The sequence below is a fragment of the Puma concolor genome, chromosome B1 (assembly GCF_028749965.1).
Source record: "Puma concolor isolate L17-30 chromosome B1, mPumCon1.1.hap2, whole genome shotgun sequence".
NCBI lineage: Eukaryota > Metazoa > Chordata > Mammalia > Carnivora > Felidae > Puma > Puma concolor.
In genome coordinates, this window is record NC_141670.1 from 74,085,799 (window position 1) to 74,112,182 (window position 26,384).

The 26,384-nt window shown below is 36.4% G+C and overlaps 1 protein-coding gene and 1 long non-coding RNA gene across 3 annotated transcripts in view; one reads left to right on the forward strand and one right to left on the reverse strand.

Annotated features, from left to right (window-relative positions):
* The window catches only part of DCHS2 (dachsous cadherin-related 2), a 246,661-nt gene extending 239,736 nt beyond the window's left edge, over positions 1 to 6,925 (forward strand). Inside the window, exon 20 of the mRNA XM_025921776.2 lies at positions 2,300 to 6,925. Within this exon, the coding sequence (XP_025777561.2) occupies positions 2,300 to 4,917 (2,618 nt within the window). The 3' untranslated portion in view covers positions 4,918 to 6,925. The remainder of the gene's footprint in view (positions 1 to 2,299) is intronic.
* The window catches only part of LOC147581694 (uncharacterized), a 395,955-nt gene continuing 371,560 nt past the window's right edge, over positions 1,990 to 26,384 (reverse strand). For both annotated transcript variants that reach the window (XR_015250168.1, XR_015250167.1), the window contains exon 5: positions 1,990 to 3,840. This is a non-coding gene — a long non-coding RNA (uncharacterized LOC147581694). The remainder of the gene's footprint in view (positions 3,841 to 26,384) is intronic.

Here is a 26,384-nt window from a genome sequence, read left to right on the forward strand (position 1 = left end):
CACCCCCCCCCCCCCCGCCCCCAGTATTATAGATGCCACCCTTCTTATTTCTCTGCACATCAAATGCTGTGGTAGCAAACCCTGGTGTTATTTCTCTTCTCCAACATCTCAATGGCTGGAAAGCAAAAGGAATTGATTACATGCTGGCAAATGTGCAGGATTTCAGAGACCCCAATGTAGTAAACACCCAGTTGATCAGTCCAAGTAAGGACAGTTTGGGTAATTATCCCAGGCCTCAACAAGCAACAGAATGCAGTCGAAGGGATTCATTTAGTACTGAGGACTTCGTGTTACAAGAGTGTGGAAGCTTTTTTTCCAAGCCAAGTACAAAAAGTTCAGTAATAGCATAATACATTCAATAAGGACAAAAAATTGAAAAAGGGAAATGATTTGCGCATCTCTACTGAGAAAAATTATTGTGGTACTTTTTCTGGTTTATTTGATGCCTTCCAAGGCTCTTTGTCTTTTTATCAGAGAGCAAGTCACTTGTGGTCATGAAATGCACTGAGGCAAGTGATTTCAGATTAGAACAGTTAAGAATTGTATAGAGGAAACATAGCAATGAGTAGAAATTAAAAACTAAATTTGATATGATATTATCATTAGGAAAACAAGGTCCCTAGCAGAGCACACTCCAGAAAAGAACAGGTCCTGGGACATGTCACACTACGTGTTCCCCATCTCTACCCACCATTGCATTATTTCACAAGTGAGAGCTGATTTAAAACTAACCTCAGGGGGTACCTGGGTGACTCAGTCGGTTAAGTGTCCAACTTCAGCTCAGGTCACGATCTCACAGTTTGTGAGTTTGAGCCCCACGTCGGGCTCTGTGCTGACAGCTCAGAGCCTGGAGCCTGCTTCAGAGTCTGTGTCTCCCTGTCTCTCTGCCCCTCCCCCCACTCATGCTCTGTGTCTCTCTGTCTCTCAAAGATGAATAAGCACTAAAAACATTTTTTTAATAATAAAAACTTAACCTGAGGATGACAGATGGTAACTAGACTTATTGTGGGGATCACTTTGCACTATATACAGGTATAGAATCCTTAGTTTTACATCTGCAAATAACATGCTGTCATATGGTAACTATATCTCAATAAACAATTAACCTCAGGATTGCCCTAAAGAAGAATTTAATCACCAAAGACCAGTGTGCGGCCCATGGAGGGTTGCAACAAGTCGGTCATGTTGCCATGCAGGCTGTGGGTGAATGCTGCTGTATAGATGTAAACATGTCCGATATTTGGCTCTAAGATCTTTTCTTCTCTTTTTTGGGGGATGCACAGTGCTCAGGTGACATCAGATGCTGTCCTGGCCACAGCCTGTCACAGTGTATAAGGTGGTCGCTCTGAGCACTCCATCCTGGCAACATTCTTCCTTGACATGTGTTATCAATACTTTGCAATTACGATATTGATTAGGAGGTTTTTAAAACATTAAATGTTATCTGATCAAGTTAGTTCATGGTGGGACCCTAATTACATATTTCTATATTAAAAACAACAAAATTTGTTAAATATATTTCATCAATAAGAGAAAAAGCCACTTACTGAATTAACAAAAAAGGTTTAGGGGCGCCTGGGTGGCTCAGTCGGTTGAGCATCCGACTTCAGCCAGGTCACGATCTCGTGGTCTGTGAGTTCGAGCCCCGCGTCGGGCTCTGGGCTGATGGCTCAGAGCCTGGAGCCTGCTTCCGATTCTGTGTCTCCCTCTCTCTCTGCCCCTCCCCCGTTCATGCTCTGTCTCTCTCTGTCTCAAAAATAAAAAAATAAACGTTAAAAAAAAATTAAAAAAACAAACAAAAAAGGTTTAGGAAAGACACCTTTATAATTAAGCAATAGTTGAAAATCTGCATTATCATATATATTACCTTCATTTGACTAGACTGAACGTCACCCAGTATTTCCAGAATAAATAGCTTATTCTAGAATATCTCTATACATGTGTCTATGGGTAGTAGAATGGAGTATATGCTTTTCAAATAAGAATACATTTTCTTAAGAAACAGTAATGGAACAGTTTATTTTACAAAAATAAAATTAAGAGACATTTGTAGCAAAGTCATCTTCAAACAGCACATATATTTAATAGAGTGACTGCCAGGAGTATTACTTCTGGATCTCAAGTGTTACAAAAGTCTAAATACAATAATTTAAAATTTCTCTTTGGAGTTTCTCTTGGTTGTAACTTAAACTTAGCAAATAAAAACAACACATTAGTAAATATTTGATAAATATTTGCTGACCAGTGGATCATGAAAATTTAATTTCACAGCATTGAAATGCTATGTCTTGTTTTTCAGGCACAATATTTACTAGCAATCCTGTATTACCTCTGGATAAAATATCAACAATTCAGTTTCTCGTTGAAGCCAGTGATGGTGGCATTCCTGACCTAAGCGCTCTTACCTTAGTAGAAATAGAAATACAAGATACGAACAATTATGCCCCTGAGTTTGCAGTAGAATATTATAATCTTAGCTTGAGTGAAGATGCTCAAATTGGAGGCACGCTTCTCACATTTTCAACCATGGACCGTGACTGGACCCGTGAAAACACATACGTTGATTATTCGATCATCAGTGGTAATTCACAGAATAATTTCCATGTAGAAACTAGTTTCATTCATTCAGAAGATCCTTATAAGCAAGCTGGTTACCTGGTGTTGCTTCGTAGCCTGGACAGAGAAGTAGCTGCCAGTCATAACCTTGTCATTGTGGCATCTGACCATGGCTGCCCTCCATTGAGCTCTACAGCCATTGTGTCAATAGAAGTACTTGATGTCAATGATAATCCACCTAAATTCAGCAGTCTGAAATATCATGCCCATGTCAAGGAAAGTACCCCTCTAGGGAGTCACATCACTGTGGTCTCTGCAAACGACCGTGATGTGGGTCCACATGCAGAAATCATCTACCACATCATCTCTGGAAATGAGAGGGGGCATTTTCACTTGGAAGAAAAAACTGGAGTTCTTTATTTGATTAAACCTCTGGATTATGAAGAAACGACAAAATTCACCTTAACTATTCAAGCTTCAGATGAAGAAAGGAAGCATTTTTCTTTTGCGGTTGTGTTTATCAATGTCCTGGATGATAATGACCATGCACCTCAGTTTATGTTCTCAAACTTAAATTGTGTTGTTCCTGAAAATGTCCCTGTTTTCTCCACTGTATGTTCCGTAAACGCTTTGGATTTTGATGCAGGTCCTTATGGAGAATTGACCTATTCTATTTTATCGCCCTGTTCCACCACTCACGGGATGCCTCGTGATCATCATCCCTTCCTCATTGACCCTTTAACAGGGGATATTCACACTAAGCAAGTCCTTGACTATGAAAATGACAATAAATACTGCCTCACAGTTCAGGCAAAAGACAAAGGGGACTCAGCAGCCTCTTTAATGGTTTGGGTGGATATTGAAGGGATAGATGAGTTTGAACCCATTTTTACTCAAGATCAATATTTTTTCAACCTTCCAGAAAAGAATAAAATAAGACAGTTGGTTGGCAAAGTGGAAGCATCAGATGCAGATGCTGGTATTGATGGAGTTATTCTTTACTCTTTGGAAACTCCATCTCCTTTCTTTTTAGTAAATAAAACTAATGGAAATATTTATTTGACTAGAGCACTTCCCCTGATAAGAAGTCAAGTCCGTGAACAAGACACCATTGAAATGAAAATAATCGCTCATAGCCCCAAACCGGACTCCAAGTTTACATTTTGTGCTGTTTTTGTAAATGTGTCTTCTTTCTCAGAAGGACAACACTCAGCAATATCAGGTAGCAGCTTTTCCATCAGCGTCACAGTCTCCTTTTTGGTGTTTCTGATACTCATCTTCATACTAATTGTATTGATTTTAAGACATAAACAAAAAGACACAACAAACAATTATGAAGAAAAGAAAACATCATCATCCTCAGATATCAATTTGAGACTGACCACAGATGGCAGCATGCTCAAGCCCTTCCAAAAAGCTAATGAGTGCCGTAATGAGGCGGTGCCTGTGGACTCCATGCCTGAGTGGTTGAGTTTAATAAGTATCATGGAGAAAGACATTGTGAATCTGTACAGGCACTCAAACTCCAGCGGCCACTGTTCTGTGGAAGGAGAAAGTGCAGAAGATAAGGAAATCCAGAGGATAAATGAGCATCCTTACAGAAAGGACTCTGGCTCAGCTCTGAGTGATCGGGAATCCAGGGTCCCAGACTCCGGAATCCCGAGGGACTCAGATCAGCTCTCCTGCTTGTCTGGAGAAACTGATGTGGTGGTCACTGCTGAAACAGCAGAAACCAGCCATACATTTGAGGAAGATAAAGAAGGCTGTGGTACAACCTATGCTCAAAGTAATGTGTTACCCCAGACACTAAAGAAGAGAGAGATAAAAGAGAACATCCTGGCTGATGTCAGGAGAGAGTTCGTCTTTATTTCAGATGATCAGGAAGCAAGGTGTGCAGCGCTTTCCACCCAGAGAACCTCTGATCATGATGTGAGAGGCAGCTACCACTGGGATAATCTCCTCAGTTGGGAACCCAAGTTCCAACCTCTTGCCTCAGTATTTAACGATATTGCAAAACTAAAGGATGAACATTTACATACACCGGGCATTCCAAAAGAGAAATCTTTAGTGATTCCACCACCTTTGATAACAGCAGTAGCCCAGCCTGGGATTAAAGCAGTTCCACCAAGAATGCCAGCCAGAACCCCAGGTCAAGTGCTCCAGAAATACCCACACTCCCCCCTTCCCTACCATCTCAGTTCTCTGCCGGAAGCCTCGACCCCTAGCTTTTCACCATCTCTTTTCCTGCTGACCACACAGACCCCGGCCAGGACCCCACTGTTTTCAGATGGGGAATCATTAGGAACACATCTAAGTGGTACGTGCCGTGAACTTAAAGCAGAAGATGAAGTTCAAATATAACATGATTGTGATGCCCAACACCCGCTCACCAATGGTCATGAATGGTTGAACAAGACATTCTTAGGCTAGCTTCTTAAGATTGGCTACAACGTAGTGAGGGATTTCAGAACCTCCTCATTTAAATTTCTTGAATTTCATTCAGCCTTAATGAGAAGTTACCCCCTCTTTTAACCTTTATGTTTTGCTCTCAGGACTCAAGTTTGTATATATAACTCGTGTATATTCTGTCATTAGTTTTCTCTATGATCAGATCTCCAAAGGACACAATGAATTTGACTGACTGCCAAAATGCTTATATGAAAATATATGGAAATAAGTATAGTGCAGTCTGGTCACATTACTGCTGGTTATACTGCTATATCTAAAACAAATTAGTAAAGACTGAATAAGGAATGAGTATAGAACATAAAAATAATGGAAAGGAGAAACTGGGGAGGATAAACTTCGATTTTAAAATGAAGTGATTTTCTGTAGATCCGATATGTTTAGAGATGTATTTCTCTACTTTCCCCATATGCTACACGTACAGAGTTTTGCCATAATTTGAATTTTAATGTGGTGTCTTTTGGAAATCTAATGAGAAGTTAAGAATGAAATTTGTCATAACTGTACCAAATAAGAAAACTATTCCTGATTAAATGAACCAGAATGCATGTTCTTGATAGAGGGCCAGGATTGATGAAAGCAATAAGTATATGGTTGACTGCCACCTAAGATATATTCCCTTAGCCTTCTTTATAAATACAATGAGTTTTTTTTTCAATGCTCTGTCTTATAACATGGTACAGGTATACGCATTAAATTCTGAAGATTAATATTTGTAGAAATTCCTTCATTTTATTTTCTTTGAGATACAATAACTTTTGGTGTGAAATAATTTATCCATTCAGAGTCACTTTTAGAGGTTTGCATAGATAAAATTATGTTATTAGCTAATAACAAATTTCATAGAGTAATTTAGCAATATATTTTTAAATGAAGATTTTTTATATAAATATTTCTACTATAAAAGTTAAGAATGGATGTCAGAAGTCTCTCTTCCGTTTGTTCATATTCATGTTTAGCTTTAACTGTCATTAGAGCAGTTTGGAAACATGGTGAAAATAATTCTGTTTTGTACAGCTACTGTTTCAGATATATAGTGGTGTTATGTGGTGCTTACATGTAATGTTCTATCCTTCTCTCTGGTGAGCCCGAGAATCCTTCAAAGATTCTTATCCCTTCCAGGAAAGCAGAGTGCATGCTGCTGCTGATGGTCCAGAAGTCATCCATGGTAGGCAACACAACCAGGCGTTGGGATAAGAGTTTAGGATCCCAATGTCAAGCCTAGAAGGCATCTGATATGGTTTTCTGTTTGTTTGTTTTTTAATTTTTTAATGTTTATTTATTTTCAAGAGAGAAAGAGAGCGAGTAGGGAGGGGCAGAGATAGAGGGAGACAGAATCCGAAGCAGGCTCCAGGCTCTGAGCTGTCAGCACAGAGCCTGATGTGGGGCTTGAACTCATGAACTACAAGATCATGACCTGAGCCTAAGTTGGATGCTTAACCAGCTGAGCCAACCAGGTGCCCCTGCTATGGTTTTCTTAATAGTTAATATGAGCTTCTGCTGTAGAAATATTTCCTTTATTTTTTTCAATAGGCCTCATCTGTAAAATTCCATGAGCTACTTCTCTTAGCTGGAAAACATTGCAGGATGCCATGTTTGATACCTGGTTTTGTAGGTAAATAATTCTAAGACTTCCTATGCTGATTTTATTAGTTACATATCTTCTGACTCTTAGATCAGGAACAAGTGTATAAAATCATATCATAAATTATATAAAACATGAAGGTTTTTGGACGAGCCTAGAATCCTAGGGAAAGTCATTTAGTCATGGAACAATTAAAGGATGGATGCATGTTTCTTTTTTTCATGGCATACAGGGAAGAAGATTTCATGGTTTTCCTAAAAAACATTAATCATTTCAGTGTTCCAATATTTATTCTCTCCTTGGCTTCCTTCAAAAGATAACTTTGAGCCTACAAAAGAAAACCTACACTGATTTTTTTTTACTAATTATATATGGAAGTGTTGTTTTGTAACAGATTTATTTCTAGGAACCAAAAACATTTTGTTGTTTTTAATTAAACAGGTTCTTTATTTACTTCTGTTTAAAAAGAGTCATCCATCGAATTCTTCCCTGAGTTACTGGCCTATGATTTATTGCCCATTCCGGACATAATTCTGCATTTTTCTAGACATTTAATAAAACAGAAGACATGAAGTATTTAGAGCTATTCCTTACCAATATCTAGTGGATTTTTAATTGACGACTTCATTATACCGTATCCAATGCCACACGGCCACCAAACCACTGCTGCTAGTAGAGTTAAACTGAAAATGTGAACACACTGGCTGAGTGTTTGCAATAAATCATACATCGGCCCTTTCAACTAGAGTGCTTTTTTCCTAAGTAAACAATATAATTTGTATAGTTTTCCTTCAAGTTTAATATTAACTTGCCTCATATGTTCTGTGTTACTTTGCTGATCTACACACCGGCTTTAGCACTCTGGAGGGGGTACAGAACTTGTTAGTGGAAAATCATATTAAGCCCCAAATTCATAAGCTATAAAATAAAAGACAGTTGTCTCTTGTGGAATTTTGGCTGCCTGAAATTCTGGACTTTCTTGTTGGCAGCCTTAAAAATACTGGTGTAAATCAGTACCAAATGGATATCAAAATTCCATGTCCTAGTAGTAATCATTGAATTGGCCTCCAAAACAGATTCCTGGGCAAAGAAAGGGGAAAAAAAAATGCCTGTATCTTTAGGGATTTGGTCATTTGACTGTTCTCGAAGAATATTAAAACGTCCTATAAACTACTGGCTGCGTTCATGCACGCATACCTGGTCTGTGTGTCGCTGTCCAGTTGAGACAGGGGTGTGCTTCTCACCCTCAGTTTCAGAACACTACTTGCTGTGTTTTCCAGAATGATAGGGATGAAAATTAATTATTAATTTTAAAGGTTTTTCCAATGTTTATTTTTGAGAGAGAGAGAACACGGGCAAGCAGGAGAGGAGCAGAGGAGAGAGGGAGACACAGAGTCCAAAGCAGGCTCCAGGTTCCGAGCTGTCAGCAGAGAGCCTGACGTGGGGCTTGAACCACGAACTGTGGGATCATGACCTGAGCCGAAGTTGGATGCTCAACCAATTAAGCTACCCAGGTGCCCTAAAAATTAATTATTAATTTTAAAACTATTTCCATCCAAATATATGTTTTGTTATTTTTGTTTTGCCATTTTACACATACCTTAAGTAAAAAATCAAAAACACAATCAAAAGGATCTAAGATGATGATGTACTTCAAAGCAGTCAGGTGTATGGAGTGAATATGGTTAGTGGATTTTCACATGATATTATGGATAAACTCATTGGGTTTATCTTCACAGCATGTTTTGGTTGAGCTCCAAAATACATAGCGCCATCTGTTTGGTCACAGCTGAAGAGAGGATGGAAGATCTTTCTGTCCAAGAGGAATACCAACGTCAGTGAAGCTATAGCTTTGCTTGTGACCAAAACTAGGCATCCAACATAAGTCACTAGAGGTAGGTTACACCCATTATAGGGATGGAAGGAGAGTAGGAAGGAAGGCCAAAAGAGGAAATAGAAGACTAAATCTGGGGTGTGTCCAGGTGGCTCAGTGAGATGACTGTCTGATTCTTGACTTTGGCTCAGGTCATGATCTCATGGTTCGTGGGACAGAGCCCTGTTGTCAGGCTCTGTGCTGAGAGTGTGGAGCCTGCTTGGGATCCTCAGTCTTCCTCTCTGCCCCTCCCCCGAGCATGGGTGCATGAGTGCGTGCGCACTCTCTCTAAATAAGTTTTAGGGGCGCCTGGGTGGCTCGGTCGGTTAAGCGTCCGACTTCGGCTCAGGTCATGATCTCACGGTCTGTGAGTTAGAGCCCCGCGTCGGGCTCTGTGCTGACCGCTCAGAGCCTGGAGCCTGTTTCAGAGTCTGTGTCTCCCTCTCTCTCTCTGCCCCTCCCCTGTTCACACTCTGTCTCTCTCTGTCTCAAAAATAAATAAATGTTAAAAAAATTTAAAAATAAATAAATTTTAAAAGTAAATATAAAAAGGAATAGTTTTAGGGCACAGGTAGAGAAATGAAAGAAGGCAAAAGGGAAGGACTTGTAAAAACTATTTTTAAGTGTAAAGATTTTGCTGAGTCACTTGTCCATTGTAGGTTCATCTTGTTGAGGAATCTTTTCTTTCTTTCTTCCTTTCTTTCTTTTAAGGAATCTCTTTTGTCCTTCTTTCTTTCTGTTTCTTTCAAGTATCTCCCTTCATTGTCTGAACATTTAGGTTTATCAGGCTGTGAACCTAAAGCTAGGTAACAATGACCTAGAATACATTGTACCATGAAAGGCAAATTTGTTGTGGTGGTGTTTTTTTTTGTTGTTGTTGTTGTTTGGAGGTATATTTCTTGTGTGTGAATTATAGAATAAAAAAATTGGGAATTATTACCTTACTTCTCACTCCACGTAACTGGCATTTAGAGTGAGACAATTTTAAGTGGGTGACACATTTATCAAGTAGTGGATAGTTTAAAAAACAGTTGGGGCAGAATATAGGATTTTAGTACCTGGTCCTTTTTTCAGGCAGCTCATCTGTTTTAAAAATGAGTGCTTGCCTGATAGTTGTGATTTATATTAAAATATCACATTTTATAGAAATTTTTAAACCACAGTATAACATACAGGCATGGTTGATAGTTCTCAAACACTGTGGATTTTATTTGAATTCTGGCAGTATAAATTATTTTGATTTCACATAGATCAAATGTGGAATTTGATTATGGCAGTCTTAAAATGATCCAGCCCAAAGTGGCTAGAGTATCAAACTATACCTTTCTCTTATAAACTCAGCACTTGGCTATTTGATGACAATTTAGCACTTCCTACTGTTTTGGTCTACATAATTTTCCTCATTTCACCCAATATATTTGCTAAACCAAAACTGTGAAGTGAGTAATAGAAAGGGAGAAAGCATACCAAATAAGTAACAGATGCAAAAGTGCATCTCTTGAATGAGAAAACATTATTTTGGTTAGAAAGCTAAATACATGGATTTCGTTGTTAGATAGTAAGCCCTCAGGGCAAAGGCCTGGTCTCCACTTGTATTATGAAATACAGATGTTTCTTAGAATGAATGAATACATATGTGAATGAGCACAGGGGGTGCTATAATGTGAGGGTGTGATACATGGGCCTCCTTGAACCCATTAGGTGTGAATTCTAACACAGTTCTGTGATTTAGCCAATCACAAGGCAGAAAGAAAGTTCAAGATCTTGTCAAAATATTATAGAATATTTAGATAAAATCAAATAAGAATTTTTTTCTGTAATCTGGTTTATTTCCTCTTTCTTTCTCCCTTCCTCATATTCATATATTTCTTGTGAGTTTTAGACATAATAGAAACAAGTTATTGATGATGTTCAAAAACATATTGTTTGAGGCAACAATTTTATGTGATCAAGCACATTGGTTTAATTTAATTTCAGATCCTGCAATAAACATGGCTGCCCTATGGCTAACAGAATAAAGTTCTATCAATATGAAAAGAGAATACAGTTCTGTAGATATGCCTAGAATGTTTAAAATCAAAATTTATTAACATTTAAAGTAAAAACAATATGAAGAATTTATGAAGGCTGTTCTATATGTGCATATACCTAGTATGTGCAAAAAGTGATATTTTAAACAAGTATAGATTATTAATAAGTGTATAGTAGGGAGGAGGTAAATATGGAGTTATTTATCCTCATACCATAAACAAAAATTAATCATAGTTATATTAATGAGTAAAAGTTAAAATTAAATCATAAGAACTGGAAGAAAAGCAGAGAATAAAGGTGACAAAAACCTTTTTTAAATATAAAGGCAAAGGTAAGCGTATTAAATTTGAACTTATGACACTAGAAAGCACTGTAATAAATGATAATTGAGAAATACTTCATAAATTTAATCAACAAATATTTACTATTTAGTGCCTCTTGTGGGCAAGGCATGGATCTGGGCTCTGGGAACTTAGGAGTCAACAGACTAGAAAAAGCCAGTACGTTTATGGTGCTTATGTTCTCCTGAGGGAGAAAACAACAAAAATATGCTTTCAAGTAATGTTAAGTGTTATGATATAAAGAAAACTAAAGACAGATAAAAGGAAAAGCAAAGATTGACAAGGTGGTAGGGGAATACAGCAATACTGTTTTAATTATATGATGCTATTTGAGTTGAGTGAAGTGAATGAGCCATGTAAAGGGGAAAGCAGTGAAGGTACATGCATCAGCAAATACAGAAGCCCTAGTCAGAGCCACGTGGAGTGTTTGGGAAAGTATAAAGCCAGCGTGGCCTAGAACTAGTGGGAGGAAAAACAGTAGGAAGTGAGATCCTGGAGGAAACTAGAGTTTACACCCTATAGGACCTTGTAGACTGTGATGAAAAGCTTCAGAGTTCGTTCCAAGGGTTACGAGAAGTCACTGGTGACATTATCTGATTTATATTTTAAAAAGAGTGTTGGGGTGCCTGGGTGGCGCAGTCGGTTAGGCGTCCGACTTCAGCCAGGTCACGATCTCGCGGTCCGTGAGTTCGAGCCCCGCGTCGGGCTCTGGGCTGATGGCTCAGAGCCTGGAGCCTGTTTCAGATTCTGTGTCTCCCTCTCTCTCTGCCCCTCCCCCGTTCGTGCTCTGTCTCTCTCTGTCCCAAAAATAAATAAACGTTGAAAAAAAAAATTTAAAAAGAGTGGCTACTTTGTGGAGGATAAACAAAGGGGTGGGGAGGAAGTTAGTGCAATAACAGTATCCCAGTTACCTGGTTATTTCAGTAATCTCAGCTGGTGATGATTATAGCTCAGTGAGGTTGTTATATGAAGGTGAACAGTCAACATATATATTGAAAGTAGTGTTGCTAGTTCTTGATAATGAATTGAACACAAGGTTTGGAGAAAGTTAGACATGAGTGTAGAGTTTAAGAAAATTTAGGGCTATAGAGAAAATTTTTGGAATCATTGGATTATAGTAAAGTCATGGGATTGGGAGAGATAACTGAGAAGTAAGTGGAAATACAGAAAAGATCCCAGGACTGATTCCTGAAGCACTGACCAAGAAGTCAAAAAAAGATAGAAGATCCAGCAAATAATAAAGAAAGATAGAAAATAAGGATATGCAGTATCCCAAAAGCAAAGTAGAGAAAGTGGTTTAGATTGTAGTTGGGGCAACATCAGTGTAGATTTTTAAATCTTCCCAAATCACTGTACCGAACAGAGAATATAGAACAGTAAAAGTAAAAACTCATGTACAGCATCTTCAACAAAAAGTGAAATCTTTCTGGGGCGCCTAGGTGGCTCAGTCGGTTAAGCATTCAACTTCAGCTCATGGTCATAATCTCACAGCTTGAGTTCGAACCCCACGTTGGGCTCCGTGCTGACAGCTCAGAGCCTGGAGCCTGCATGGGCTTGTGTGTCCTCCTCCCTCTCTGCCCCTCCCCTGTTTGTGCTCTGTCTCTCGCTCTCAAAAATCAGTAAACATTAAAAAAATGTTTTACAGTGAAATCTTTCTTACAAATTCTAGAATATGGGCAGGTAAGTAAAAGCACCAACTATTGGCAGTAACAGAGGGGAGAATGGAGGAATCTCTCATTTTCTTTAAGCCTGAGAACAAAGAATCAGCAAAAGTACTTACCTACTCAAGGGAAGTTCTATTCTTGGAGAAGAAATGTAGCAGGCAGGTCTGAGATTAATTATGAAAGAAGGGCTGCAGAGCACCCATTTTACTGCAGATAAGTGTAGAAAGACTAAAGTGTATATTATGTTGGTGTGTTTAAGTTCCCAGAGCTTCTGGAAATATCCAACCAAAACTGCCTTCTAGAGGAATAGAATCTCACACTAAATAAAGTCTACCAAAAGTAGAACTTAAATTTATATGATTAGTAATGGGAGAGAAGTCCTAGATACAAAGCAGGAAAGGGGACTAGAGAAAGCAGAAGGTACAGTGAGGTCCTACTTATAAATGCTTAGCAGAAATAAGAGAAGAGGGGGCCCTAGAGCCATGAATCTAGGAAAACAATTCTGTTCTGCCACCACTCATATGTGGTAACTTCCTAAAATAGAAAGCCCCATCTCAGTAAAGCATGAGCAACAGAAAATAATTGCAATATATTATGAGCAAAAAGTCAAATTCTCTGAATGATGTGCCGATATACAATGAAGACACATTAGAAAATACAGCACAAAAGGCCAAAGAAAATTATGACTTAGTATTTCAAAACTGGCTAAAGGAAATTAAGAAAACAATAAAACTATAAAGTTTGTATAATTAATCAGAAAAGTTCAGAGACATAAAGGCTAGCTAAGAAGAGGACATTAAAAGAAAAATAGCTCAATGAACAATTAAAAATAAAAGAAAAAAGTTAGAAGACTAAACTGGAAAGAACAAAAAGTTAATAGACATTAATGAAACAATAGTGAAATAAAAAATGGAAAGAAAAAATGAAAAAAAAATCAAATGGATTTGAAAAAATGATAAAGTTTTAGACATGATAGATTTAGCAGAACAGAAAAAATGATTTAACACACGTCTAAACATAATTCCTAAAGGAGAAAACTAAAGAAATGAAACAGAACAAATATAAAAAATGTAATTCAATAAAGCTTTCCAGACAAAAAACAAAATTTGAATCTACATATTAAAAAAGAATACCATATAAAAATCAATGGAGAGCAGTTAACACCAAGATATATTTAAAAAGTCTATTGAGCTTTAAAGAAAAAGAGTATATCCTTTGGACTTCCAGATAAAAATTCAAGTTACTGGGAAAGAATGTTAAGATTGGCTTACTTTTCAACAGCAGTATTTTAAGCCAGAAAACTGTAGGGTACTATTTTTAAGATACTTGAAGATAATGTAAGCCAAATATTTGTATCTACCTAAACTTATCTTTAAGTATATATGTCATAAATGAGGTTATGGCTATGAAAGACCTCAAGTTGACTCCTAAAGAATCAACTAGGGGATGAATTCAGACAACTGAGAAATACTGGGGAAGGTTTCCCATAAGGACATTAAGTATATTGAACTGTAGAATTGATGGTGGATGTAGTGTTAGAATAGCATTTAGTTAATATATGCCCTCACAATATAAATAAATTACAACTACAAAAAAATAGAGATAGAAAAAAAGTATCTGGAAATAGAATACTTCCTAATTGCCTTCTAGACACAAAATAGGAGTAAACAGCATCAAAATTAGGAAGAAGATGCAATTAAAAAGAAGAAAAGAACAGAAATTAATGAGTTTAGAGAAACAAAAAAATCCACAGAGCTTATTAATAAACAAATTGGTTCTTTAAAAGTTAAATCAGTTACATAAATCTGAGAAAATACAAAACAATAAAATAGTATATAAAATAAAATAATATGCAAAATAAGAAATAGTAAAGGGGGCATAATGATAGATGTCTAAATCAAAAGACATTTCTCTGCACAGCTCAATACAAATTCAATTGAAACTCTAAAAGAAAAAGATAATTTTCTAGGAAAATATAGCTTACCAAAATTAACCCTAGTAAACAGAGAGATTCTAAACAGAATATATTCAAAGGATGAAATAAAGATGCAAAGAATCTTTCCACACATAGTTCTATAATGAAATTTTACCAAACCTTTAGAGTATACAAATGCTATTTAAACTATTCCAAGCATGGAAAAGCAAGAAAAATAATGAATATAAAGTTGATAACAAAACCTGAGAAATACTGCACAAAGCAGAAAACTACAGCCTATTCCCACTAATAAACAAGTATGTAAATTATAAAACATTAGCCAAAAGTTAACAACGCATTAAAAAAATAATACATCATAGGGGTGCCTGGGTGTCTCAGGTGAGTGTCTGACTTCAGCTCAGGTCATGATCTTACGGTTCCTGTGTTCAAGCCCCATGTCAGGCTTGCTGCTGTCAACATGGGGCCTGCTCTGGATCCTCTGTTCCCCTTTGTCTCTGCTCCTCCCACTCTCTTTCTCTCAAAAATAAACATGTTTTAAAAAAATAATACATCGTAATGTGGAAAATTTATTTCTGAAAGACAAAGATAATTAAATTTTAAGAAATTTTTATGTTTCTAATTGCTTTCTTGTTTAACTGTACAGACTAATTTCTACAATATTAGATTATGGTGGTGATATGAGGTCTCTTGGCTTTTTCCTGGCTTCTACAGCAAAGAATAAATACCATTCATCAAATTAATAGAGCTATAAAGAAAAAATAATATGAAAATTTTCTTTAATGGCAAAACACACAAAATATAACACCCATTTATGTAAACAGCACTCAGTAGGCATTAATGGATACATCCTTATAATGGATACTTCCTTGAAATTATAAAATGGTATGTAACCCAAAAGCCAGTATCTTCCCCAATGGAGATACTTTAGACCTTTTGCTGCAAAATCCAGGAACAAGACAATATGCCTGATATCTCCACCAAAATTTAATATTGCAGAAATTAGTCTGGACAACTAAACAAAACAGAAACATAAGAATTTGAAAGAACAAGGTTAAAAGTATTTTATTTGTATATGCTATATTGTTATTTCTGAAAAGCTCAGAATAATTGATGTAAAACTAATGAAGTAATTCGGTAAATTTGGAAGCTATAACTGTAATATGCAAAAAGCAAATCAATATTCTTCACATATATGAACAATAATCAATTAGGAGATGAATGGAAAAGAAAATTTCATTTACACCAGAAAAAAATCTGAAACCTTTACAATACCTAATACCCATACGAGGCAAGTTATAATATCTTCTGAAGGACACAGAGGAGACTTAACTAGATGTTTTTAGATAGACTCAATGCTAGAAAGATGTCAATTATTCCTAAGTAAATTTATAAATTTAACCTGATCCTAATACAAATACCAAATTTTTCTGGAATTAACTTCATTGTACAGTATCTTGAAGAATAAACAAGAACGCAAAGAAGAATAGAAAACACTGAAAAAAATATGAGCTGTGTATGTGTGTGCACACGTGTGTGTGCAAGAATGCACACATCAACCCTAGCAGATATAAAATTATATCACAAAGTTGTCTATAATTAAAATGGGGATAGCATTGGTGCAGAACTAGATAGACTACTAGAACAGAATAGAAAATCCAAAATGAATCCAAGTGCATGCAAAGTCTTCCTGTAATGATGGCTTAGCTGGTTATATAGCAACTGTCCTGCTGAGAATAAATCAAAAGCTGAGTAATAATAAGGAAAAAAAAACAGTTTTGTGTTTCATGTGTGTAAGAAGCATCAAAGAACTGCTAAGGTAGTGAAGAGAAACCATGAGTTAGGAGAGAATAGAAACACAGAGAGGTATACCTGATATACTGTGTCTCAGACCCCCATAGGGCTGAGTGGAAAATGTCAACTACAGGGTTTGAGGACTAAAAAGAGCTCCTGACAATTTTATGGGGACAAAAATTGTAGTTAAAGGTGTATCATGGAAGACAGGCTCTGGTAAATACACCAGCCTATTATAAAATGGAACTCCCAGAAGCTATCCCAGCAGTAAGAGTAAACCAGAAAACACAAGCCTTCATGAAGCCTGTAGCCAAGATTTGAATAAAATCAATTCCATATTTGGATATGGTGATCTGTCCCTACTCTAACTGCTTGTCAAAAGTAATATTTAGTTCTCTATAGAGAATAAAATTATTCTGAACATTTGTGATTATTCATAATAATATCTATGTTGAATCCAAAATGGCTAGGTGTACTGAGGAAAAGGCCACATGAACAAAGCTAAAAGAAAAAATATAATAGAAACAGACACACAGGAGATTCATATTATTCACATTTTCCTATTTGGGCTTTAACTGTTCAGGAAATTAGACGCTGAATGGATAACTTCAGGGAAGAACTGAACTATAAAAAGATTATAAAGTAGAAAACATAAAAATCACTATTTTTAAACTATAAAAAAAGGAAAAGTAAATTGCAAAGTATGAAATACCACTGCCTCTTCACACCTTCTAGGGTGGCTATAATAGAAAATACAGATAATAATAAGTGTTGCTGAGGATGTGGAAAATTAGAATTCTTATATACTACTGATGGGGATATAAAAAAGGGCAGTCTACGAAAAACAGTCCAAGAGTTCCTCAAAAAGTTAAATATTATATGAAGTTATTACCATAATGACCTAGCAATCCCATTCCTAGGTATATACCTAAGAGAAATGAAAGTTATGTTCATACAAAAACTTGTCTATGAATGTTCATAGCAACATTATTCATAATAGCCCAAATGTAGAAATAACCCGTGTCAATTAACTGATAAAAATATAAACATAAGGTATAGCCACACAATGGGATATTATTTAGCAATTAAAAGGAACTAAGTACTGGCACATACTATAGCACAGATGAATTTGAAAACATTATGCTAAGTGAAAGGATTAAGTCACAGAAGACATATTGTATGATTCTGTTCATATGAAATATCCAGAATAGGCAAATATATACAGACAGAAAGCAAATTAACAGGGCCTAGAACTAAGAGTATTTGGAAAAGATGGGGAGTGCTTTCTAATGGGTATGGTATTTCTTTTTGGAGTCATAAAAATGTCCTAAACTCAGTTGTGGTTAATAGTTATACAAATCTGTGAATGTACTAGAACCATTGAATTGTACATTTTAAATAGGTAGAGTGTAATCAATAAGGATATATAAAATAATTAAATACAATAATTGTCAATTGTTAAAAATTACTAAAACTGTAATAATCAAAATAAAGAATTCAGCAAATATGTTTAAGAGATTAGACACAGATGAAGAGAGGATTAGTAAATTAGAAGATAAATAAAAGAAAATACACAAACTAAAACCTAGAGAAATTTTTGGAAAATACTGAAGAGAGAATAAGACATGTATGGAACATGGTTTAAAGGTCTAATATGTGTGTAATTGGAATCCCAAAAGGAGAATGGAGAGAATAGGCCAGCAGCAATATTTAAAAAGATAGTGGCTGAGAATCTTCCCAAACTGGCATTAAATCACCAGAGTGTGCTACAAACCCCAAACATGATAAAAAAAAATTAAGAAAAACTATAGCCAGACACATCACAGTAAATTTTCTATCAAGCAAAAGGAAAAATATTAAAAATATTCAAAGAGAAATGACACATTATCTTGAAAGAACTAAGAGAATATGAAAATATGATAATGGCAGCACATCAGATTAGTGAAGAAAGGGAAGAATTTTTCCATAAGTGAAGTTTGGATAACTGGAGAGCCATATAAGAAAAAAAAAAAAAGATCAAGTTAATCTATTCTTCATATTACACACCTGGATAAGCTACACAAATAAATACAAGAAAGAAATCTGAGTATATACTTTTATAAACTGAAAATGGAAAAATCACCAAGAGTCAAAATATGGAAGCAATAAGGGAAATAAGTGATAGATTTGACAAAACATTTTTCATGGCAAAAAAAAAAAAAAAAAATCTCTAAGCCAATCACATGCTCAGGAGGCTGGATTCTCTGGCCCCCATATTCAACCTTGTGGTAAGAGAGGTAGGGTCAGGCCAGTTCCTGAAATGACGCAGTGTCTATCACCATAACACCATGAATTAGATGGTGTTTCACATTACATGTTCACTTATAAAACTACTTTGTAAATATACTTTTTTTGGTTAAACCATGAATTGACCAGTTTTAAGTGGTATTTCACAGGGTAGGGTTTGCCTGTGTGCTAAGCAGAAGGTGAAAAAGTTATAATGCTAATAACTGAATCTTTATTTGGTCTTTAAAACTGGATTTTTATTCTTCATTTTTAATTACCTATTTCCTTTTCTGTCATTGCTAATCTGTAATGGTTTTCTTCAGATAATGTAGCAGAAATAATTTGCTACAAATAGTTAGAATATTAAAGTATTGTTAGAATATTAAAGTAGTTCTCAACAATGAGACAAAACTCATTTATAAAGAAAAAACTCATTTATAAAGTTTTACTTTTTCTAATTTAATTTATTTAAGAATATATTTTCTATTTCGTATCTAAATACTCTGGGAAATCCCTATATTACATGCTAATTACCAAAAGCATAGGTGCTTAATTTTATGAAATGGACAAATTGAAAGTAATGAAAATAAAAGGCTTCAGATTATTGTCAGATTACATGTCACATAAAAGGGGAATATATTAACCTTTGTGAACTTAAATAAATAATGGCTAAATTTTATTGAGTGTTCCTTATGTGCTAAACATTTTGCTAAATGTTTTATGTGTACTCTATTTTGTTCAATCTTCAAAATAACCCTTTAGGGTAGATGCTAATGTGGTCCCTTTTTACCAGTAAGGAAGCAATAGCTTAAAGAGTTAGTAATTGGTAGAGCTTGGACTCTAACTCACTGGTGTTACTAGATGCTCTTCTCTTAACTCCTTTGCTACATTGCCTCATACTTTAAAGTTTCTTAAGAACGTCTAAGTTATTTTTTTAATCATGAACTTCAACTTGGCCCCGTCCTTTATTATCTGCAGATCATGTTCTACAAATGACAAATAAGCCATATGGCAACTGGACAGGTAGTTTTTCCTGTATTGGGATCTGTAGGTAATTCATAATTTAGGAATTATTTTACAGACACATTATAAGTATAATTTTTCTGATTCTCACCTTTTCTTACATACAAAGAAAATTATCTAAAAAATAAAACTAGTTAAATTTCTGGACAAAATGGCTGTACACATTTGCACATTGTTTCAGTTCCACTGCAAATAGCAAAAGAGATTAAATGTTTTAAGCAAAAATAAAAGTAAAAATGACATAGGTTCAAAAACAATATAATCATCTCCATGACCATGGACCAACTAGTAAAGTTGAACATACTTCATCCTACAGGTTCGTTAATTCCATTTCCAGGTATGTATGCTAGAGAAAAATCTCCCAAGATACTGAACCAGAGTAGAACATAAATTCAACAGAATGTGCGTGGCTGAATTTTGGGCTTGCTCTGCTCCAGGAAGTAGGCATTGCTAGACACGGACATTCAGGAAAGTGCCAAAAAGGGTCTATGTGAATTGAGAATCATTATTAGGCTAAGTGCCTAATGCCAGGGGCTGAGTAGGGCTGCTGAGCTCCCTCACCGCATAAAAGGGTGGACAAAGATAGGTTGCTAATCACCTGGGATTTGGGCTGCTAGTAAACTGAGGAACTTGAGAACCTAAAGGTAAGTACCCAATCTCATGAATAAGAACGAAACCAATCTGCCCACGACTCAGTGATTATTTCCTTTTACAACATCCCACTATTAAAGACAGTAGTACTACTACTTTGAAAGCCATTAGATCTGATTCTGGAATTAGCATTCCCACTAATGTCAAGAATAATAGAGAGATTTCCTACATTCCTATTTTAAAGTGTACTTGCAGTTGTATATAATGCAATAGGATTAGAGAAAGGAAATAAGAGGTATACATTTGGAAAGAAAGAGACAAAACAGTCTTTATCTATAGACAATACCACTCTCCCAACAGGGGTTCTATGCATAAATTATTAAAACCAATAGGAATTCAGCAGGTTTATAAATAAATAATCAGCATCAAATATCATTAACATTTTATATGCCATCAGTAATTGACTATGCAATAGAAGAAAAGCTCATTCATAATAATGAGGACTATATGATACCCAAGAATAAATCTCACAACATCTTGAAGACATTTTTAAAAATTTTAACAATATTATTGCAGGAAATAAAAGACCTAATTAAGCGAAGGCATGAATGGAAGGGGAGACTCAATCATTTGAAAATTGTAATTCTCTATGAATTTATCTACAAACTGAATGCAATTCAGTCAAAAGGCCAACATGCATTTTTATACATTGGACAGTGTTATTTAAAAATTCATACAGAAGATAAAGATCCAAGAATAATGGATAATATTGAACAAAAAGAAAGGATGGGGAGGAAGGAGTCACTTTTCTTACCAGATGTAAAGAGATAGAATAGAATAGAGAGGCCTAGAAATAAAAATATGTATGAAAATCTCATATGAAGGTGGCTTACTAAATTAGGAAAGGTTGGATGATTTAATAAGTGGTGCTTAATAAGTTATTTGTGTAAAAATGAAATTGAATCTCTCCATCTTACAAAATTAAAGTGAAAAAACTTTTAAACTTTGAAAAGAAAATATAGGAGAATATGACTTTAGGGAAGATTTCATTAAACAAGATACAAAACACACAAACACAAAAGAAAAAACTTATGAATATAATTACTTCAAAATTAGGAATGAGTATTGAAAAAAAGACACCATATGATGAAAGTGATGAAAGAATCCATAATCCAGAAGAAGGCATCTACACATATATATTATGGAAAAAGGCTTAATACCCATAACTTATAACATCAATAAGAAAGTGATAGCTCAATAGAAAAAGAACAAGGAAAGGAAGCTCATATGGTCAATGAGATGCCCTATTACATACCTATCAGATTGGCAAAAGTATAAAAATCTGACAGTACGAAATGTTGGCAAGACTATAGAGAATCAGGAACTTTCACATGATGTTTGTGGGAATTTTACAGTTTTATGTATCAATATATACATATATATACACACACAAACATATATGTATATATTTATAGTTGTTATAGCCATTGTGGAGAGTAGTTTGGCAATATATAGTAAAGCAGGAGATAGTCTCTCTGACAACCTAGTTAATTCCATTTCTATGTATACTCTAGACACAATCTCTCTTATGCATATGAGACACATAATAATGCTTATTGCAGGACTATTTCTAAAAGCAAAAATTGGAAACAATATAATTGCCCTTCAATAGGAGTATTGACAAATATCTGTGGTATATTCATAATGCTATTCACCAGTTAAACTGAGTGAGCTAGAGGTATTTGTTTCCATACAAATAAGTCTCTAAAATATTACACTGCAGAGTAACAAATACCATATGACATGCTTACATGAAATTTAAAACATGAAAAACAAGACTATATAAATTCTCTGTCAATGTATACATATGTAGTATATGTGTAGTATACTTAGTATAAATACATGCTTAGGAAAATAAACAAATTCGCAATGATGTTTACCATTAGAAGACAGGGGCATTGGGTATTCCAATGTGTTTGTAATATTTTACTACTTTGAAAAGTCTGAAGCAGATCTGGCTAAATATTAAACTTTCAGTAGACAGCTGGGTTGTTAGCGAGATATTTTAGTTAAAAATGCATAGTACCGATTATAAATATCAACATCACATAAAAGGACTTTACGTGAAAAGCATGACTTTAAGTTCACACTTCTAACTTAGAAAAACAGATTTTTCTTCTAAAGGACAGTGCTTTCTCCATGCAAACTGCAGCAGTGAATCCAAGCATTCAAGTGCTGTGGAAAATTTTTTGGGCAGTATGCTTTAATCAGCGTCTTCTGCCGATGATTTTTCTTTTCTTTCACATTACAAAGAATGCCAGTAGAGTGCAGTCATGTCGCTGTACTACATTAGTAGGGGTGAACCACAGAACCTGAGAACTGCCGGGGCAGGGTGGGGGGGGTTAAATACACATTTTAATTTCGAGCAAAGAGTCCCTTGTTTCTGTGATGAATGTGATGTGGCATTTTCTGATTGGCAAGTGACCCATAGAAAGCACCCAGGGAATAATCATGTCACAGTCCAACTTCATAATGAAGTGTAGTTTTGTTTGTGGCCTTAATTGCATTTGTTGGAAGCTCAGTCCTTGATTTCCTAATCATGTCTGTGTTTTCACTTGCCCTATGCAAAAAAAAAAAAACATGAATAAGCGGAGGTATGTCTCCAAAGCAGTACAAATCTGGGAGATTTGTTTGGTACAAGTAACAGTAGAATGTCTATCTTGTTATTTAACTGCTATAGCCCTCCCAGGAAATAGCTGAGCCTTCTTACCATGTGGGCATTTTATTTTTTATTTTTTAGATGTTTATTTATTTTGAAAAAGAGAAAGAGCGAGAGCTCTGAAGGGGCAGAGAGAGAGGGAGAGAAATTCCCAAGCAGGCTCCGCACCATCAGCGCAGAGCCCCATGCGGGGCTCCAACTCACAAACTGTGAGATCATGACCTGAGTTGAAATCAAGAGTTTGTCACTTAACTGACTGAGCCACTCAGGTGCCCCTGTCATGTGGGCATTTTAACCATAACTGAGAATGTGCCCTGTAAGCTAACTGCTGCTCACCTGATACTTCTCCCTAAACTGTGTCACTTCAACTGATAAATGGGTTGGTTTAAGGATCTAGCTCCTTGGTCCAGCTTTATGTACACAGATGCTTCACCCAACCACTCACTCGCCCTCCAGAATAACAGAAGGAAGTTTATTTTGCACCTCAATCAATTTGACAATAAATGTCATATTAAAAAAAAGAAGTAAAAAACAAATACATAAGAATAAAAAAAATTAAAAAAGAATAACAGAAGGAAGTTTAAAAATACGAGAATGGGGGCGCCTGGGTGGCGCAGTCGGTTAAGCGTCCGACTTCAGCCAGGTCACGATCTCGCGGTCCGCGAGTTCGAGCCCCGCGTCGGGCTCTGGCCTGATGGCTCAGAGCCTGGAGCCTGTTTCCAATTCTGTGTCTCCCTCTCTCTGCCCCTCCCCCGTTCATGCTCTGTCTCTCTCTGTCCCAAAAATAAATAAACGTTGAAAAAAAAAAAAAATACGAGAATGTATATGAAATGCTTTGTATGCTGTAAACTGTTTTACAACGGTAGTAAAACCATCCTGGATGTAGGGAAGAGGCACATTCATGGAACTCCATGTCCCTTCCTTTAAAGGAAAAGGGATGCTTGGTGGCTACTGGCTCTTTGGAACATGAGGTTTCCTTCAAGGAGAGGTGGGTGGAAAGAAAGGGTATGGTGTTCACTCTCACCAAGCAAGCCCCAATTTTCTCACGAGGATGAACTATCACAAGCCCACAATCAGTGTCTGGCAAGCAGCAGGTTCCCAGTGTACCCGTGCTGATTCCAAAAGCATTATGCCACGCTAACGAATATAGTGGGATGGGTAGAGGAAGAGCCCATCCTCAGTTAAGCACGGCAGACTGCGTGCAGAGACAATGTGGCTCCACCTGCAAACTGATCTGCGTCCACTTTCACAAGCACTTCTGCTGGGGGACGTCCTCCCCACCCCTACACCTCACCACCTCCACATCATTCTTTTAAAAGCTCTTGTCTAAGAATTAAGCAGATTGTTTTGAGAAGAAACAAATGAAAACAAATGATAAACAGCAGAACATTCCGCAATCCTAGGAAGATAGTGCATCTAGAGGAAAACAGGTAATGCTGGTTAAGCGTTAAGTTGCCTGGGGCGGAGGAGGGACGGAGTCTAAGAAAGACGTCTGTGCACCTCTGTACCTTGTGAAGTGTGTTGTGATGCCATCTGACAAGCCAATTCAGTCATCTGAATTAATTAACTCCTCAAGAGTACCCATTCTCTAAAATGATGTCATTTTTCCTTAATTGAGACATAAATTAATGCATCAGGATTCAGAGAAGTTTGCCCTTATGAAATGCTAGTAGCTAACGGAATATAGGAAAGACCCCCTTTAAGTCAAGGTTAACACCATAGAATGTCCCCTGAGGGAAGGCAGGTTATTGTCCGGGCACTCACTCTAAATTTCTTATAGGACAATACCTTTGGACAATAGTAGGTGATAGTAGGAGGAATTGTCGCTTATACCCAGTACGATAACCTAGTTTCCCACTAGGGTTATAGAAACATTCATTTAAGTATTTTCATTTCTTCAAGGTTTATGTGGACAAGCAAAGCCATAAAATACATCTTATCTTCCCGCCCCTCCTTTGCCAATCCTCTTTCTAGAACAGCACTCACGTTGCTTCCACCTGAAACCACCCTTCCTTGGCAACTAGTTTTCAATAATTTAATTGAGGCAGAGGCCAGAGGGGCAATACACAAACATTCAGACCACAGCAACAATGTGACAATTTATTTTCACCGGAAATAAAAGATCATCTTAAAAGTTCATAATGCTCATAATGGCTATCATTGCTATCATTGTTCATCGCAAGAGGATGATTAGAGATAACAAGTTGATTTAAGATAATTTAAGGATTCATATTTTCTTCATTTCATAGAATATTAGTTAATAGTGCAAAATTGTTATCTATTAGAAACAATGATAACAATGTATGGAAATTTTCTACTAAAAGGCAGTATTGTAAGAGCAAAATCTGGACCCAGACTTCTTCATGAGCTCTGTCACCCTAGCAAGTTCTTAACCTGTTGTGCCTTAATTCCCTCAGTAGTATTATCAGGGCAATAATAATGCCTTCCTCATAAGGTTGTTAATCAACATAAAACAGGACAGCGTCTTGCACATAAGTGCTTCATCAACATTAGTTCTATCTTCTTTAAAGAAGCATTAACTTTCAGTTTAGAAGCAAAAACAGCTCAAAATCTATACGAACACTGGCACCATCTATGCCCAATATCTTGCTCTCAAGGGAGTCAAGTCACTTTAGAAGCTGATGATTTCTGTGGGGTCTAAAGTTTGACATTTAATAATGTCAAGTGGATTCTTATCAAAAGACTCTCCACGGTAATTGTCAATTTGTTATTCACAGCCCTGTCACTAGAATTTGTCCACATCTGGTAACACATGAACACTCCACTAGCAAATATATTTACAGAGGAAGCATGACACATTGAATCCTTTCTTTCATGTAGGAAGACCACTTCCCTAGATTTAATTAGTTTTAACTGGAAACTACAGACATTCATGTAGAAATGTAAGGAAAGTTTTATGGGGTTGCAAATTCCTCAAGGAAGAGAAACGGTCACAGTTTGAAATATACTCTAAAGCTAATTTTGCCACAATTTGAACCCCATCAATATATTTTTTTTTAATTTTTTTTTAACGTTTTTATTTATTTTTGAGACAGAGAGAGACAGAGCATGAACGGGGGAGGGTCAGAGAGAGAGGGAGACACAGAATCGGAAGCAGGCTCCAGGCTCTGAGCCATCGGCTCTGAGCCATCAGCCCAAAGCCCGACTCGGGGCTCGAACCCACAGACCACGAGATCATGACCTGAGCTGAAGTCGGACACTTAACCGACTAAGCCACCCAGGTGCCCCAGTTAAACCTCTTTTAAGCAGTATTATAATATATTGATGGGTTGGGGTGCCTGGGTGGCTCAGTCGGTTAAGCGTCCGACTTCAGCTCAGGTCATGATCTCGTGGTCTGTGGGTTCGAGCCCCGAGTCGGGCTTTGGGCTGATGGCTCAGAGCCTGGAGCCTGCTTCTGATTCTGTGTCTCCCTCTCTCTCTGACCCTCCCCCGTTCATGCTCTGTCTCTCTCTGTCCCAAAAATAAATAAACGTTGAAAAAAAAATTTTTTTTAATTTTTTTAAAAAAAGAGCTTTAACTATT